Source organism: Balaenoptera ricei, chromosome 2, assembly GCF_028023285.1.
Source record: "Balaenoptera ricei isolate mBalRic1 chromosome 2, mBalRic1.hap2, whole genome shotgun sequence".
NCBI classification, from domain to species: Eukaryota; Metazoa; Chordata; class Mammalia; order Artiodactyla; family Balaenopteridae; genus Balaenoptera; species Balaenoptera ricei.
Genome location: NC_082640.1, coordinates 187,431,305 through 187,446,130, shown reverse-complemented (window position 1 = coordinate 187,446,130; position 14,826 = coordinate 187,431,305). Strand labels below are relative to the sequence as shown.

At 60.9% G+C, this 14,826-nt stretch overlaps 1 protein-coding gene across 1 annotated transcript; it reads right to left on the bottom strand.

The window, feature by feature from the left end:
* Positions 1-911: 911 nt before the first annotated feature.
* PLD4 (phospholipase D family member 4) lies at positions 912-6,547 on the bottom strand. The gene is made up of 10 exons (XM_059915249.1): positions 6,371-6,547; positions 5,719-5,915; positions 4,784-4,967; positions 4,470-4,590; positions 3,903-4,030; positions 3,134-3,334; positions 2,307-2,446; positions 1,977-2,142; positions 1,806-1,902; positions 912-1,374 (listed from the first exon to the last, which is right to left on the bottom strand). Exons 1-10 carry the CDS (start codon positions 6,545-6,547, stop codon positions 1,172-1,174), a joined length of 1,614 nt encoding a protein of 537 aa, XP_059771232.1. The 3' UTR covers positions 912-1,171.
* Between the last annotated feature and the right edge of the window lie 8,279 nt (positions 6,548-14,826).

The window sequence follows — 14,826 nt, the reverse complement described above, 5'->3', positions numbered from 1 at the left end:
GAGACAGGCTGGGTTTGGGGATCTTCCTCGCAGACGAGGACACTCACGTCAAAGGCGTCCAACAGTAACCCAGCCAGGTCTCTCTGGGGCCAAGATGACGTGGGGACAGGGGAGCAGCGGCCTGGGGTCCACTCGCTCAGCTCCCTCAGCGGCTAGGGTCTCTTGGACATTGAGCCAGCCCCCAGCTCTAGCCTCGGGTGCCCTGGGGGCCTCTGCGAGGGCAGGTGGGCTCTGAAGCCGAGGTCAGAAACCAGGAAGTGGCGAGGCCAGGGCCGAGACAGGCTTCTGACCCAGCATTCCTAGCGGAACCGAGTTGTCAGACCAGGATTCAGCTCCTGCCTCTGCAGGGCAGGTGCTGGGCGAGTCCCAAGAGAGGGTGAGCTCCAATGGGGCTGCATCCAAACCCCATCCTGGCTGGTGTCACCCTCCTGCCAGCTCAAACCCAGGTCCTCTCCACTCTACAACTCTACCGCCCGGTTCCTGGCCCCTTATACACCAGGACTGGGTGCCACGAGCAGGTTGGCCTCTACAGGTCTGGGCCCACCACCCCAGGCGCCAGCCCTGCCCCCATCAGGCCTCCCCCCGACCCCACGGCCCCATGCCCTGCCCAGGCACCAGCCCCGCCCCCATCAGACCTGGGCCCACCCCAGGCACTAGCCCTGCCCCCATCAGACCTGGGCCCACCCCAGGCGCCAGCCCCGCCCCCTGCTCTGTCTCTGGGTTCCTGTGGGCAGGAGGCTGGATGCTGGCAAGAGTCAGGGGCTCGCATGGCGGAAGCCCAGCCCCGCCTCAATGTGGCCTCATGGACACAGGCGCCTCGCAGGTGGGTAGAGGCTGAACTCCAGCCTGGGGCTGAGAAGGTGGGACGCAACCTGACCCAGGACTCACAGGAGAAACAGGGAGGCACACAGTATTGTAAAGGCTCCGTGTGTGGGCAGGAATTGCGGCTCTGTGGGAGCCAGGGAGGGCATCCTGGAGGGCTCCCTGGAGGAGGTGGGGCTTTAAGAGGGTCTAGATTTGGAGAGCAAACAGTTTGCGCCTGCCCTGCATTGGGCAGTCCTGTCCCTGACCAGGGCTTGTGTGGATCGAGCTGCTCGGGGTCCAGACTGGGGGCCAGGCAGGGAAGCCTGGTCGGGAGCAGTGGGGCTCCGCAGCCAGGAAGGGCTGGACGTCAGCCCTGCCAAACACAGTCCTGGCCCTGGGCCTGTCCGTCCAGGCCTACAGCGTAGCGGGAACTCCAGTCTCGCTCAAAGAGTTGCCGCAGCTGCTCCTGCACGGTTGTCACCCCTGGCTGGGTGCTGGGGGCCCTCTGGCTGACCACCAGGCCCACACCCGAGGTGCTGCTGAAGTAATCTTCGGACCAGTTGGAAGTGCCTGTGGGCGGAGACACTGGGTTACTGGGCCACACGGGGGGGGTCCTCTGCTGCCTGGCCCAGCCCGATGGCCCCAGCGGCCACTCTGCCGTGGTCCGACTCCAGCCCTGCAGCCTCTCTGGCGCCGAGTGCAGCCCGCTCTTCACGTGAGGGACTGCACCCCAGCAGCCCACGGACTCAGTGCTCGGGGGGCTCGGTGCCAGGGGTCCCCACCTGCCTCCATGGGGGAGGGCCTGAGCTCTTCAGCAGGTCCCCGCCCGGGGTCCGCGCTGGACGGAGAACAGCGCCCCCTTCAGCACCCTGGCCTGGCCACCGCCCGGGCGACACGATCCCTTCTGCGGGCCTGTGTGCCCTCTGCTGGTGTCCGCTCGCTCCGCAGCCCACAAGGACTCAGGTCCCGAGCCCCTGCCCGCAGCCCTCACCCCTGCTCACCTATGTAGGCCGCCTTCTCCGTGACCATGAACTTGCTGTGGTTCACCCTGCTGAAGGGGATGTTGGAGTGGTTCCTCACGGGCACAATGAAGACTTTCTTGGGGGAACAGAGAGGGCGTGTCAGCCAACAGGGAGGCTGCTTCCCGGCCCGGCCAGGGGGTGGGTCCTCACCACGTCCACAGACACGTTGGCCGCGGGGTTGCTGAGGGCTTGCAGGGACCGCAGGTAAGGGAACATGCTGGGGTCCGTGTTAAGCCAGCAGCTGACCAGCAGGTGCACGCGCACGCCCCTGCCGACGGCCGCCGCCCGCAGCGCCGTGTCCAGCACCGGCCAGTACCTGGGGAGGGGTGCGGGGGAGGGTCAGGGTCCTCAGGTCAACCGGGCCCTGCCCACACGCCCCGAGTGGGCAGGGGTCCTGGCGGGCGAGGAGACAGGCCAGGAGCTGCCCACGGGCAGAGGGGCCTCCCCCGTCCGGGGCTGCCCGGCTCCCGCCCGGCCTACCTGGCGGGGTGGGTGAAGCGTGTGGTGGGGAAATACTCCATCACCGAGGCATAGATGAACTCCCGGGCGCCCCCCATCACCGCCAGCAGCGCGTCCAGGTCCCGGGTGCGGCCGTGGGGGCAGAGTGCGGGCGGCGATGCCTGTGCGGGCGGAGAGGTCCCTGAGGGCACTGGCCACCCGGTTCTGAGCCACTGGGTTCTTGGACCCGTGACGCCACGGTGCACCCACCCTCCAGCACTGGGAACCAGGAGGAAGACAAGACGTCGGGTCTGAACAGGGGCCCCGGGCTGGCCTGACTCCGGAGGAAGCTGCCCGCGCGGCTCAGCCTGGGCCCCCACGTCTGGGGAAGCGTCCCTGCCTCCGAGGCAGGGTCTCCACTGTAGCCCAGCACTGGGGCAGCTGCCGTGTACCCTGAGGGAGGGTCGTGGCTGGTGGGCGTGACCGCCCGCCCCTCAGTCCCCCTCTCCTCCCCGCAGAGTGACAGAATTGCCTGATGCACGGGTCCTCCCCCCACCCTCCCTGGGCCTGAGTCAGACCCCATCCAACAGTGTGCTTGGAGGCCCCCAGGGCCACAGGACGACCCCCACAAGCACTCAGGTTGCCTGTCTCCCGTGGATGACGATGACCGCGTCCTCTCCTGGGGCCGGGCCTGCCCCTCACCCTGGGGCCGCAGTGCCGTCCACGGCGCTGGCTCCCGGAGCCGTGGCCCCGAGGACCTAGCAGACTCCGAGGTGTCTGCAGGCCAGGCCCAGGGTGGGCGGGGCTCCCTGTGCCTCTGGCCAGCCAGGAGAGCAGGGGCTCCAGTCGGCCCCCCTGACCACCCTTACCGAGAAGTAGGCAGTGGTGGGCACCCCGTCAAAGTAGTCCCGGAGGGGCTGGAAGCAGTTGATGTGGGAGGAGAAGTTCCGAGGCCAGGGTTTGGGGAGGACAGCCTTCGGCACCCCCAACACCCAGTAGGTCTGGAAGGTCTTCTCCAGGTCCTGGGCCAGGCGGCTGCAGTTGTAGATGATGGCGCCGAGCTCCTTCACCTGCAGGGACCGGGGCAGCGCTGCGGGAGGGGCCCCTCTGGGGCCGTGTGGGCCCCCCGGGCCGGGCAGGTGCGGCCCCCGGCTCGGCAGCCGGCCCACAGCAGCATCCACCCCCCGCGAGAATCCGTGGCAGATGGTGCGCTCGGGGAAGCCATGGGGTGCGGTGCCCTGCGGGTCCCTGTTTTCCCTGAACATTGTATTCCAAGGGCAATACGTGTTTATTACCAAAAGACAATAGAAAACGCATAAATGCCCAGAGAAGAACGAAAAAAAAAATCATTCTCCACTGCTAGATGACAGCTGCTGTCACCGTTTTGACTCATGGTTAAAGCACTGCTTTCCCTAGAAGGGATCGTGCTTTGTCTGCATGATTTCCCGGATAAGGTGACCTGAGCATCTTTCCGGGCGGTTAAATGGCCTTCCGCAGCAGGAGTTCAGTGCCGTTTGAATCCGGTAACCAGTCTCCGGGTGTTTCTACCACAGCGATGTTACAGACATGGCCACTTCCCCCAGGGTGACTGCCCGCATGGGGACATGGGGCCTCCCCACTCGGGGCTCAGGGACTCACCTGTGTCAGTGACCGCCAGTCCATGTTGGCACTGCCCACATAGACGTGCCGCCCATCCACGACCCAGAACTTGGAGTGCAAAACGCCGCCGGTGAGCCTTCCCATGGGCACATGTCGCACCTGGGCGCCTGACGAGGGTGCAGGACAGTGTGGTGAACTCGCTTCGTGCTGAGCCAGATTCTCAGCTCTTTCTTTGCAGGTGGGTGGATTCCTTTCTCCTCACAGCAGTCCTACTCAGTTGATGTTGTTATTCCCATTTTACAGGTGGGAAAACTGAGGCATTGACCAGCTGGGGGTCCCTCCAGGCAGCCCGGCTCTGTGAGGATTGTCCGTGCTGCCTCTGGCTCCAGGCCAAGCCGCCACCCACAGGCTGAAGCGTCTGGGCTCAGCAAGGCCCGGAGACCACCCTGTGCTCTGCCCCCTGGGAAATGACACGTCCGGCTCCCTGGAACTGGCCCCCGGGGAAGCCCACTTGAAGGCGCTTGCAGCCCTGGGCTCCCGGCCTCCCCCTCCCGGGCAGCCCCACTGCTCTCTCCCGTCCCCAGGCCCAGGACGGCAGGAACCTACCTCGGGCCACCAGGACCTGCAGGTCGGTGGAGTTCCGGACCAGTGTCGGGATGCTGGTGGCCACAGCCAGGGAAACGTTTCTGTCCAGCAGCTGCTGCAGCTTCTGCAGAAGGGCCTCTCCCTGCGAGAGCAGGCCAGCGGTGAGAGGCCAGCCCCATCCCACCAGGAAGGGCCCAGACTTCCCCAGGAGGCCGCCTCTGACTGCCCACAGCTCGGTCAGACAGATGCGCTGCCCGCCGGGCTTGCTGGCCCCTGGACGTGTGCCTGGCCCCTGGACGGCCCGCAGCCTCCGACTCGGGGGACGGGTGGCGCACCAGCTGGGAAGACGAGTCATTGACCCCAGTGTCGGACCCCGTGAGGGACCAGTAGAAGGAGGCCACGTGGACACTCTCCCGGGCGGCGTCCAGCAGCTGCAGCCAGGCCTGGGCCAGGGGCTGGGCAGACGGGCTGCCTGCTGCAGGCGGCAGGTCCTGGGGGATGCTTTCCACGAGGACGAGCCTGAGGAGGGAGGTGCCAGGTGTGAGCGTGGGAGCCACCAGCCAGCCTCGCATCACCTGCTCCGCCCCGTCCAGCCAAGCGGGAGGGTGCAGGGAGGGGGCCGCAGGCCAGACTGGGCAGGGCAGGCCGGACACCCAGGAGCGCCCCGGGGAGGGGCCTGAGTGGGGGGCCTGAGAGCAGGGCAGATGGGGCCCAGGCCCCCCCCAAGCCCAGGCGCTGTCTGCTCGGGGCTGTCGCTTGCGGAGCCCGGCAGAGGTGTTGGGTTTGGGCTCCTGCAGCTGTGGAGGCCCTTGGAGACGCCCGGGCTGGCCCAGAGGGGAGGGCTGGGCCAGTGGGGGTTGGGGGTAGGCTGGAGGTGTGCTGGGATCCCAGGACCCCACAGCGGGGCGGGAGGGGCGGGCGCTGCGACTCCACCCCAGGTGGAAGGGCTGCGATGGTGCCACCTCGGCCCAGGTAGGACCGGGGCTCGCGGCCTTGTCGGAGTCCCTGGCTGGCCGCCTGCGTTTGCTGCAAAGAGCGCCCCAAGTCGTCCCCGTCCCCAGCCCCGACTCCGGCCCATACAGTTCGGGGCTTCTCCCCCTCCCCCGACCACGCCCCCTGCCTCACAGCCCGCCCTCCCCGGAACCTGCCTCTTCCAACAGGAGGTGGCAGAGGGCGATGCTGGTCCCTGTGGGGCGCCCCAGGGGGAAGGCAGGCGGCGGCCTGGAGCAGCGACGCGCCGGCCACCCTGGAGACCTCGCGGCTCACTCACCGGCAGGAGTCGTTCTGCTGACGCCGCCAGGCCTCCCCTCCCAGGGGCGCCCAAGCCAGGCTGGAGCCAAGGCCCCAAGACGCGGTGGGCCCTTCCTCGGGGCGCACGTGGCGCCAGGTGGAGGAAGAGAGCACTTGCCACAGCGCGTAGGTGAGGGTCACAGCGCTCAGGCACAGCAGGGCCAGAGTCCCCCGCACCTGCAACCGGAGGAGGGCGTCACCACGGGGTCCCCGGGGCGTGGCCGCGCTCTTCCGGGCGGGCCTGACGGCCTCTCCAGCGCTGAGACAGGCCGTCCCTGCTGGCAGGGAGGCCAGGCCTGCAGCCGGGCGGGGCTGGCGCGGATGGGGCCACGCAGGCCCGAGCCCACCGCCGGGGCCCAGCCCGGGCCCGCACGGTCACTGGCCATCTTCCCAGGTCCCCCGAGACAGGGCATGTGGCCGGTGCCGAGCAGCCCACCCGTCAGGGTGCCCCGGTTCCCGCGTGGCTAGTTCTGTCCTTGCCACTCTGGCCCAGGGGTCCTGTGAGGCTGCTGAGCCCCCTCCCTCAGGCCCCCAAGTCCTGCTGTGCGGGCCTCCCTGTCCCGTGGTCTGTGGGGTGGCGTGGATCGGGGCCACGCAGGGGCCACCGATGCGCTCTGCAGAGGCCTCCGCACCTGCTTGGGGTGACCTGGCATCACCCACAGCTCCAGGCCCAGCTGCAGTGGCTCCACGGTGCCTGGGCAGCTGGGCACCGGGGCCGCCACCTCGTGGGGACCCCTACAGCCACCACTCCTGCCCACGGTCGCACCCTCACCACAGCCCGGCCTGAAGCTGGCGAGTCCCTTGCCCATCACTGGTGCGTGTGCATGTGTGCGTGCATGTGTGTGTGTGTGCGCCCCGGTCTGTTCCCGGGACACACGTGACCCGCTGTTCTCCCTCTTGGACCCCCTCTCGGCGGGCATGTGGGTGTCTGAATCTCAGTTCCTTGTTTCAGTCACAACCTCAACGAGTCTGATGCCATTTCTGCTCTCCAGCTTGGCCCTCTCAAGGCTGGCCTATAAATAGCTGCTTCCCTTCCCGGGCTGGGCGCCCCCGTCCTGGCCCCTTGCAGCCCCTCCTGGGCGCCGGGCAGCAGCCCTTGTCCTGGCTGGGGAGACCCGGCACTGACAGAGTGTTGCTGTTCAGGGGCTGGGGCTGAGTCGGGACCCCTTGATGCTGGCAGCGGGGCTCTCCCTGTGCAGCAGGACTCTGCAGCCAGGTGGGGACAGAGGATGCGTCTCGTCCCGTCTGAGTGGTCACTCCCACGAGGAGCTGGAAGCCAGGCCGGCCGGGCCCCGGCTGGAGTTGGGCCCCTCCCCAAAGCAGCCTCCAATGCCGCCGTGAGGGGGATGCCCCCGATCTCAGCACGCCCGCCCCGGAGTGCAGGGAGGGGCCCACGCGCAGCGACAGGGACCCGCCCCCGCCCCGCCCGGCCAGCCAACCGTGAGGGGTGGGTGCAGCCCTCCCTCCTGGCCTTGGTGGGGAAGTGGCCCCTGCAGCCTGGGGCCTGGGGCCTGGGCTGCGCTGCCTGCCTGCGAGTGCAGCTTGGCCAGGCACTGGGGCCCTGGGAGCAGGTGTCCTTCCACAGGACCCGCTGGCCCGCCTCAGTGTGGGGAAGGGGCGGCCATAGGAGCTGGGCCCGGGGGCTGCGTCTGCCCTGAGCCAGAACCATTACCGGGTGGCGGGGGCCCCAGAAAGCAGAGTGAGAGGGGGGACTCAGGCAGAGTGCCCGAGGCCCGGCACCCCTCCCTGCCAGGAGCCCCCATAGAGGGGAGTCAGGGTGCTTCCCCACCCGCACGCCGCAGAGGAGCGCTCGGGGGCCTGCCACTCCCCTCCCCGTCCGGGGAGGGCTCGGGGCCGCATCAGGCCTTCACGATGAACAGGTCCCAGGCCCCTTCACCGACCCACAGGAGAGGCAATCGGGGTGCAGTCCTGGGCGGGGCCCCAGGGCCATCCTTGGACAGACGCTGCCCCTGCTGTACCACCCGGGGCCCCAGGCAGACAGGAAGGTTGGAGCGCGGCAGCCCTGCCCCCACGGCCCCCATCTGGGACTCGGAGCACGGCCGAGGCACCTGCCGGGCCACCCATCCCCTTGGGAACTACAGGGGCCTGGGGAGGCCAGCCGTCCAGGGGGGCTCTGGGCAGCTGCAGCCCTGGGGACCCTGTATGTCCAGGGGTGGGGCTGGCTGTTGGGCGAGGATGACCCACTAGCGCTGGCATCTCAGGGCCGTGACGGGCTGGGAGACTCCCATGGGACAGCTCTGAGCTCCCCCCCAGCCCTGTGTTGGGCAGCCGTGGGACCCTGCAGGCATCGGAGGTCATGGGTGAAGGGGTGAGACTTCCTGCCGTGCAGGGCATGTGGCGCAGCTGCCCGGCCCAGGCTGGGGCGGAGGGAGGGCCTGCTCTGAACTCTCTAGGAGACCCCGAGGCCCTGGTGGTCCTGGCTGCACAAACCGGAGGAGGAATGGGTGCTCTGCAGGCCCAGCTGGAGACTTTATGACCCTTTGGGCCCAGGGCTGCTGGCAGCACGGGGCCAGGGGGCAGTGGACCGAAGTCCCCGTCTCAGGGCCTTTGGCCTGACTCTCCCATCCGGCCTCACTGGCACTTACCTCTGGGGGTCCTGCCTTGGCGTTCATCTTGGCTTTGCCACAGACGCAGGCCCTCAGCTCGCCAGCGAGCGCCCGATCACGTCCCACCTGCCTCCTCTCTGCAGCCTGCCGCTTCCCCTTCTGGCCACTTCCTTTTCTTCCTGAGTACCTCCCTCCGCGCCCTTGACAGACATCTGGAGCTGGGTGGGCCAGCCAGGGGGTGGGGCTGAAAACTTTCACATCCAGAGAAAATCCCTCTCCACCCCCCAACCCCAAGTCACAGGCTTACGCATCTGAGTTAGTTTTGGTGCAAACCACCGAGACTCTTGACTTGAGGAACCAGGGCTTGAACATTGTTTTTCTCCATCACACTGACCAGATTCTGGGGCTGGCAGCCTAGGGATGGTATTGGTTCCACAGCCATCAGGAGCCAGGTCCCTCCAGCTCTCAGCTCCCAATCCCTAGGGTTGACTGGCAGCCTCATGGCCCCATAATTGCTGCTGGAGCTCAGCCATCACCTCATGTTCCTAGCAGAGCATAAGGGACATCCCAGAGGAGACATCCTGGAAGTCCCACAGGGCACTTCCATTTATGTCTCATGATTCAGAACTTAGTCACATGGCTGCATCTAGCTGCAAGGGAGGCTGGGAAATGGAGGCAGCTAGGACCCCCATCCTGGAGAATGCAGGTGGGCGGCTTACTGGGCTGCCTGAAAAGGCAGGCCTGGCTATAGTTTGCTGGTGCTCAGCCTGGGTCCCCAGCAAGGACTTCTGCCTCCGCCTGCCCCATCCCACCACCACCCCCGCAACCAGGACTCTCTGAATACAGGACCCTGTCACCCCCAGCCCTAACCCATGCCCCCTGCCCCCTGCCCCCCCGCAGACAGTGGCCTTTAGAATAGCCCTTCTCTTTGTTTTTTGTTTTGGATTTGGCTTTCTTTTCCTCCCTTCGGCTGCTCTCTTCATTCCTTCCTTTTTTTTTTTTTTTTTTTTAAATAAATTTATTTATTTTTTAAACTTTTGGCTGTGTTGTGTCTTCATTGCTACACACGGACTTTCCCTAGTTGTGGCAAGCAGGGGCCTACTCTTCATTGCGGAGCACAGGCTCTAGGCCCACGGGCTTCAGTAGTGGTGGCATGTGGGCTCAGCAGCTGTGGCTCGCGGGCTGTAGAGCGCAGGCTCAGTAGTTGTGGCGCACAGGCTTAGTTGCTCCACGTCATGTGAGATTTTCCCAGACCAGGGCTTGAACCCGTGTCCCCTGCATTGGTAGGCGGATTCTTCACCACTGAACCACCGGGGAAGCCCCCTGGATTTTTTTTCTTGTTCCATTTTCTCCTATTCCCTGAATTCTAGGCTTTGGGGGATGATGCTTTGTGATGGACACTCACACAGACCACTCGGACGCAGGGGAGGATTCTCTGCCCTGGCCACCCTGCAGTCCGGCAGGTCACCGGCCACCCTGCGGTCCGGCCGGTCACCAAACAGGTCCTGACCGATGCATTGTGAGTGAAGGGGCGTTATGTCAGTTCTCTTCTGAAGCCTTTAATCTTGGGTGTAGGAAGTACCACTCTTCCCTCCTGTCTGTTCTGGGCTCTGACAATGCAGCCCCGATGGGAGAGCTCCTCGGGCTTGATCCGCAGCAGACTTTCCATCAGCAGTAACTATTCTTCGGTTGTGTTGATCCACTGATGTTAGGAGGTGGTGTGCTTCCACACTACTCAGCTTATCTTTAAAACTTTGCCCCACAGACATAAGAAGGTATATACATAATAAACATCTTTCCCTCTTCCTGAATAATGTGAGGGCGTTTGAATACTTCAACTCCAGTGATCTCCCCCTTATATTCTGCTGTTGTCATTTAAAAAAAAAATTCCAGCTTGTAATACTATTATTATTATTATTTTAAAACCCCAAAGGGAGCTCCCAGGTGGCCTACTGGCTAGGATTCCGGACTTTCACTGCCATGGCCCGGGTTCAATCCATGGTCAGGGAACTGAGATCCCACAAGCCGTGCGGCACGGCCAACAACAACAACAAAAAGAACCCCCCCCCAAATTATGCATCTTATAATTATTTTATGCACTCAGGGTGTGCTTAAGAATTACTCACTTTTATGGATTTATCTACTCATCTTTCCTTCTTTTATTTCAGAGCTTCCCTCTGTGGTCACCGTCCTTCCTCCTGAAATAATCTTTTAGAATGGACTTGATATAAAATTGATATTTTAAGGCAGGACAAGAAAAAAATTAAACGTAAAGTTCTCTCTCTCTGTTTGTTTGGGCCTCCTCCCTCCCTGTGTGCCAGGTGCATCTGCGTCACACCTTAGCCAGAGCTCCTCACAGGTGGGCGCGCCTGCCCCCCCACCCCGGGAAGACGGGTTTTTCCTTTCTCCTGACGCGAGAATAACGTTCCTTCCCAGCTCCGTAGGGGTCACGGTGACCCGCTGCCCACTTTGTACGTGCTTCCCTGGGCTGTGCCTCCTTGGTGACCTTAAGGTAAAATACCGCATGTCATTGTGATGTACGATCCTTTGTCTCGAAAATGTGCGTGGCTGTGTCTTCCACTCCGAGCAGGCAGAACCGTCCTCAGAGCTTCTGAGAATCTGCTTCCCCAGTTAGAATCCTCAGCTGGCTTGAATAAAGTTCCCTTTTTTTTCTTCTTAACTTGATAGTTTATTGAATTTTCGTCAGCAGACTTCACTAATCGTTCAGCTGGGGATAAAATTCTCAGTTGCCAATTATTTTCCACGAACTGGGAGCGTGTTGACAGATGCTCAGTTTTTAGTAACATGAAAATGTCTCTAATTCTCCTTCATTACTGAAAGAACTTTTCTAGGCACAGAATTCTTAATTGACAGTCATTTTCTCTGGAACCCCAAAATCTTTAGGGTTCCATCATTGTTGGGAGACCTGCTGTCACACCTTTGTAAGGACTCCTTTGCTCTGCTTGTTTTTAACAGATTCTCACTGTCGATGTCTGTGTCTATCCTTTAGTGTTACCATGATGTAACCAGGTGTAGTTTTCTTTTCTTCCTTTTATCCTGGCATACATTATGCTTCCTGTAGCCGTGGATACATGTTGTATTAGTTTGCTAGGGCTGTGGTAGCAAAGTATCACAGACTGGGCAGCTTAAACAACAGAAATTGACCGTCTCCCAGTTCTGAAGTCTAGGAGACCCAAATCAGCGTGTCGGCAGGGTTGGTTCCTTCTGAGGCCAGGAGGGAGAGTCTGGTCCAGGCTCTCCCCTAATTTCTGGTGGCCCCTGGGGTTCCCTGGCCTGTCTATGGCGTTCTCCCTGTGTCTTCACATCATCTTCCCTCTGCACACATCTGTCTCTGTGTCCACATTTCCCTTTTTCTAAGGACACCAGTCATATTGGATTAAGGTCCATCACAATGACCTCATCTTAATTTGATCACCTGCAAAGACCCCATTTCCAAATAAGGTCACATTCGCAGGTCCTGGGTGTTAGGACTTTAACATCGTTTTGGTGGACACAATTCAACCCACAGCACATGTCTTTCCCAGTTCTGGAAAATTCCTCTCTGTTCTCTCTGTGAATACGTCCTCTCCCCTGTTCTTCCCTTTCCCTTGTCAGGAACACCAAGTAGATATGTTCCAGTTTGTCGCTCCATCCTCTCTGCCATCAACCCATCTCATAGCTTCTACTTCCACGTTCCTGTGCATTGCATTTGGATAACTTCCTCTCGTCCTTCTCATCATTGACTTATTCTTTTCTTTTCTTATAAGTTTATTTATTTATTTTTGGCTGCGTTGGGTCTTCTTTGCTGCATGCAGGCTTCTCTAGTTGCTGCGGGCGGGGGCCGCTCTTCATCCCGGTGCGCGGGCCTCTCACTGTCGTGGCCTCTCTTGTTGCGGAGCACAGGCTCCAGACACACAGGCTCAGTAGTTGTGGCTCACGGGCCCAGTTGCTCCGCAGCATGTGGGATCTTCCCAGACTAGGGCTCGAACCCATGTCCCCTGCATTGGCAGGCAGATTCTCAACCACTGCGCCACCAGGGAAGCCCCTAATTCTCTTATTGAGGTTTTTACAAAGCTTTCTTTTGAGTCATTATCATTCTCAGTGTGATGCTTTTCCAACTCTGGCTATAGTTTATATTCTTTTGCTCTTTTCTAATCTTTTTTTGGTTTTTTTTGACCACTCTGCACGGCATGTGGGATCTTAGTTCCCCTACCAGGGATCAGACCCATGCCCCCTGCATTGGAAGCACGGAGTCTTAACCACTGGACCGCCAGGGAAATTCCAATACAATTTTATTTGTTATTTCATGCTGGTGTCGCTCATGGTGTGTTTTATGACATTTGACCAGGAATTCATCCTGGGCTAGACGTACTGTGGGGCAGTGGAGGGCCCTGGGCTGAAGAGGCCTTTCTCCAGACATGATTTGCATTTGCTTCTGTGGGAACCTAGGATCGCGATCAACCTAGAACCACTTTGAATACATCACTTGTCCTGGAGGCTCTTCACCCATCTGGGGTTGTATATATAAATTTGAGCCCCAGGCCCACATGACACAAAGGAAACTGAGAAGAGACACGCGTGGGTGGCCCTCAAGGCTCTTCTTTCTTTCTGTAGGTTTGGAAGATGCTGGCGCAACAGTTCCAAGTTAGATTAAAGAAAGAACAAGCTGACATCGAGTCCTGGACCCAGAAACTCTTAATACGAGTCTGTTACCCAGCCAGGAGGCCCTGCGGTGGGAGCTCCCAGACGGCGTCTGCCCCCTCTCCCACTGAGGGCATAGAGATCTTCAGGGATGTGGTCTGTCTCCCTGTTTTTTTCCCGCTGCGGTGTAGTTGACTTACAATGTTATATTAATTTTAGGCGTACGACATAGTGATTCAATATCTGTATAGATTACACTCCATATAAAGTTATTATAATTCCCTGTGCTGTACATCACATTTTTGTAACTGTTTCATTTTATACCTGGTAGTTTGCACCTATGTGCCCAGCTCCACGGGGAGAGGACAGCTTGCCCCGCGGGGCACCCAGGGCGGTGCTGGGCCAGTCACAAGGCAGGGGGCGAACTGTGCAGAAGTGCCTTTGTCGCGGTTTCTGCAGGAAGCGGGGGTGAGGCAGGGCAGGCAGGCTTAGGATGGGCCAGTTATGCTTGAAGGGCACCCCACCCCAGAAGCTGGTGTTCATGGTGAGTGTGCCGAGCGTATAGTTTGAAGCTGTGTGAGGACTCCAGGTACCCCAGGCGAGTCTTCATTTGCTTAGCGATGGCTAATAGGTCCTCAGGTGGATGATAAAGCATCAACTGACAGATAGTGAAGTGTGGCTACTACCCTCCCTGACGCCTGTTTCTAGCGCATCCGGCCCGGCAGTACCCGCCTGAGCTTGCCTGTCTGCAAGTCTGTGGGGACCTACAGGACAGGGTGCTGTGTTCCTCCTTCACTTGTGTGTTTAACCCATTTTCCACTATGTTCCACATATACCGGGCAGGGCCTAAGGCTTTCTGTTCGGCTTCCTCTACACAAGAGAGTTTTGGGGGGTTTTTTGTTGGGTTTTTTTTTTTTTTTTTTTCATCCAAAGCTGGGGCAGAGACAGACAGGTTTCTTCAAGTTTGAAGGCAGGTGGATTTTTGCCTTTCTATCCTGACACAGAGAGTGTAGGCCTTACAGATGTCCCAGATTCGTGTAGCACCCCCAGCTTGGGTGGACCTGTGGCCTGGGCCGGAGGTCATCAAACTACAGCCTTGGGCCAAACCCAGCGGAGTACGATCCTTGGCGTTCATCTCATCACAGCAAACCTCCCTGAAAACAAACTCAGTGGAGGTCTTTTGGAAAATGATCAAGGAGGGAAACATGGAAATCCAGGAGGCAAAGTAGAACACCAAAGGTCCATGCAGGGAAAGGGCAAATGGACTTTAAAACCAACAGCTGACTCTGGGGTTTACAATGTGTGCGAGGACAGAGCTCTGTGGGGACAGAGCAGGGGAGGGGACAGAGCAGGCGTGGGGACAGAGAAGGGGAGGGGACAGAGGTCTGGGGACAGAGCAGGAGAGGGGCAGAGCAGAAAAGGGAACAGAGCAGGCCTGCGGACAGAGCAGTCGCGTGGACAGAGCAGGCGAGGGGACAGAGCAGTCGCGTGGACAGAGCAGGCGAGGGGACAGCACAGTCGTTGGGACAGGGCAGGCAAGGGGGCAGAGCTGCCGTGGGGACCTGCTTGGGTACAAGTGACTCCCGCGCAGCTGGCCAAGTGACCTGCGAGCAGGCTCCGGGGTGGCTTTGCCTCGAGGACGCTTGCTCCTGCTGCCTTGTCCCTCTTGCTTCTGGGTCCGCCCTGTAGCAAGGAGGTGGGGGACAATATCGCCCCTGCGCTGGAGGGACTGAGTGGTGTGACGTCACCCCAGAGCGGGGGAGGCCTCAGACCCCTCTGAAGCCATAAAAAGGGAGAAGGAATCGGGAGCAGCTGGGCCCCGGCACACAGGGCCTGTGCCCCTCCTGTGCTACGTCTACACGGGATGGCCTACCTTACAG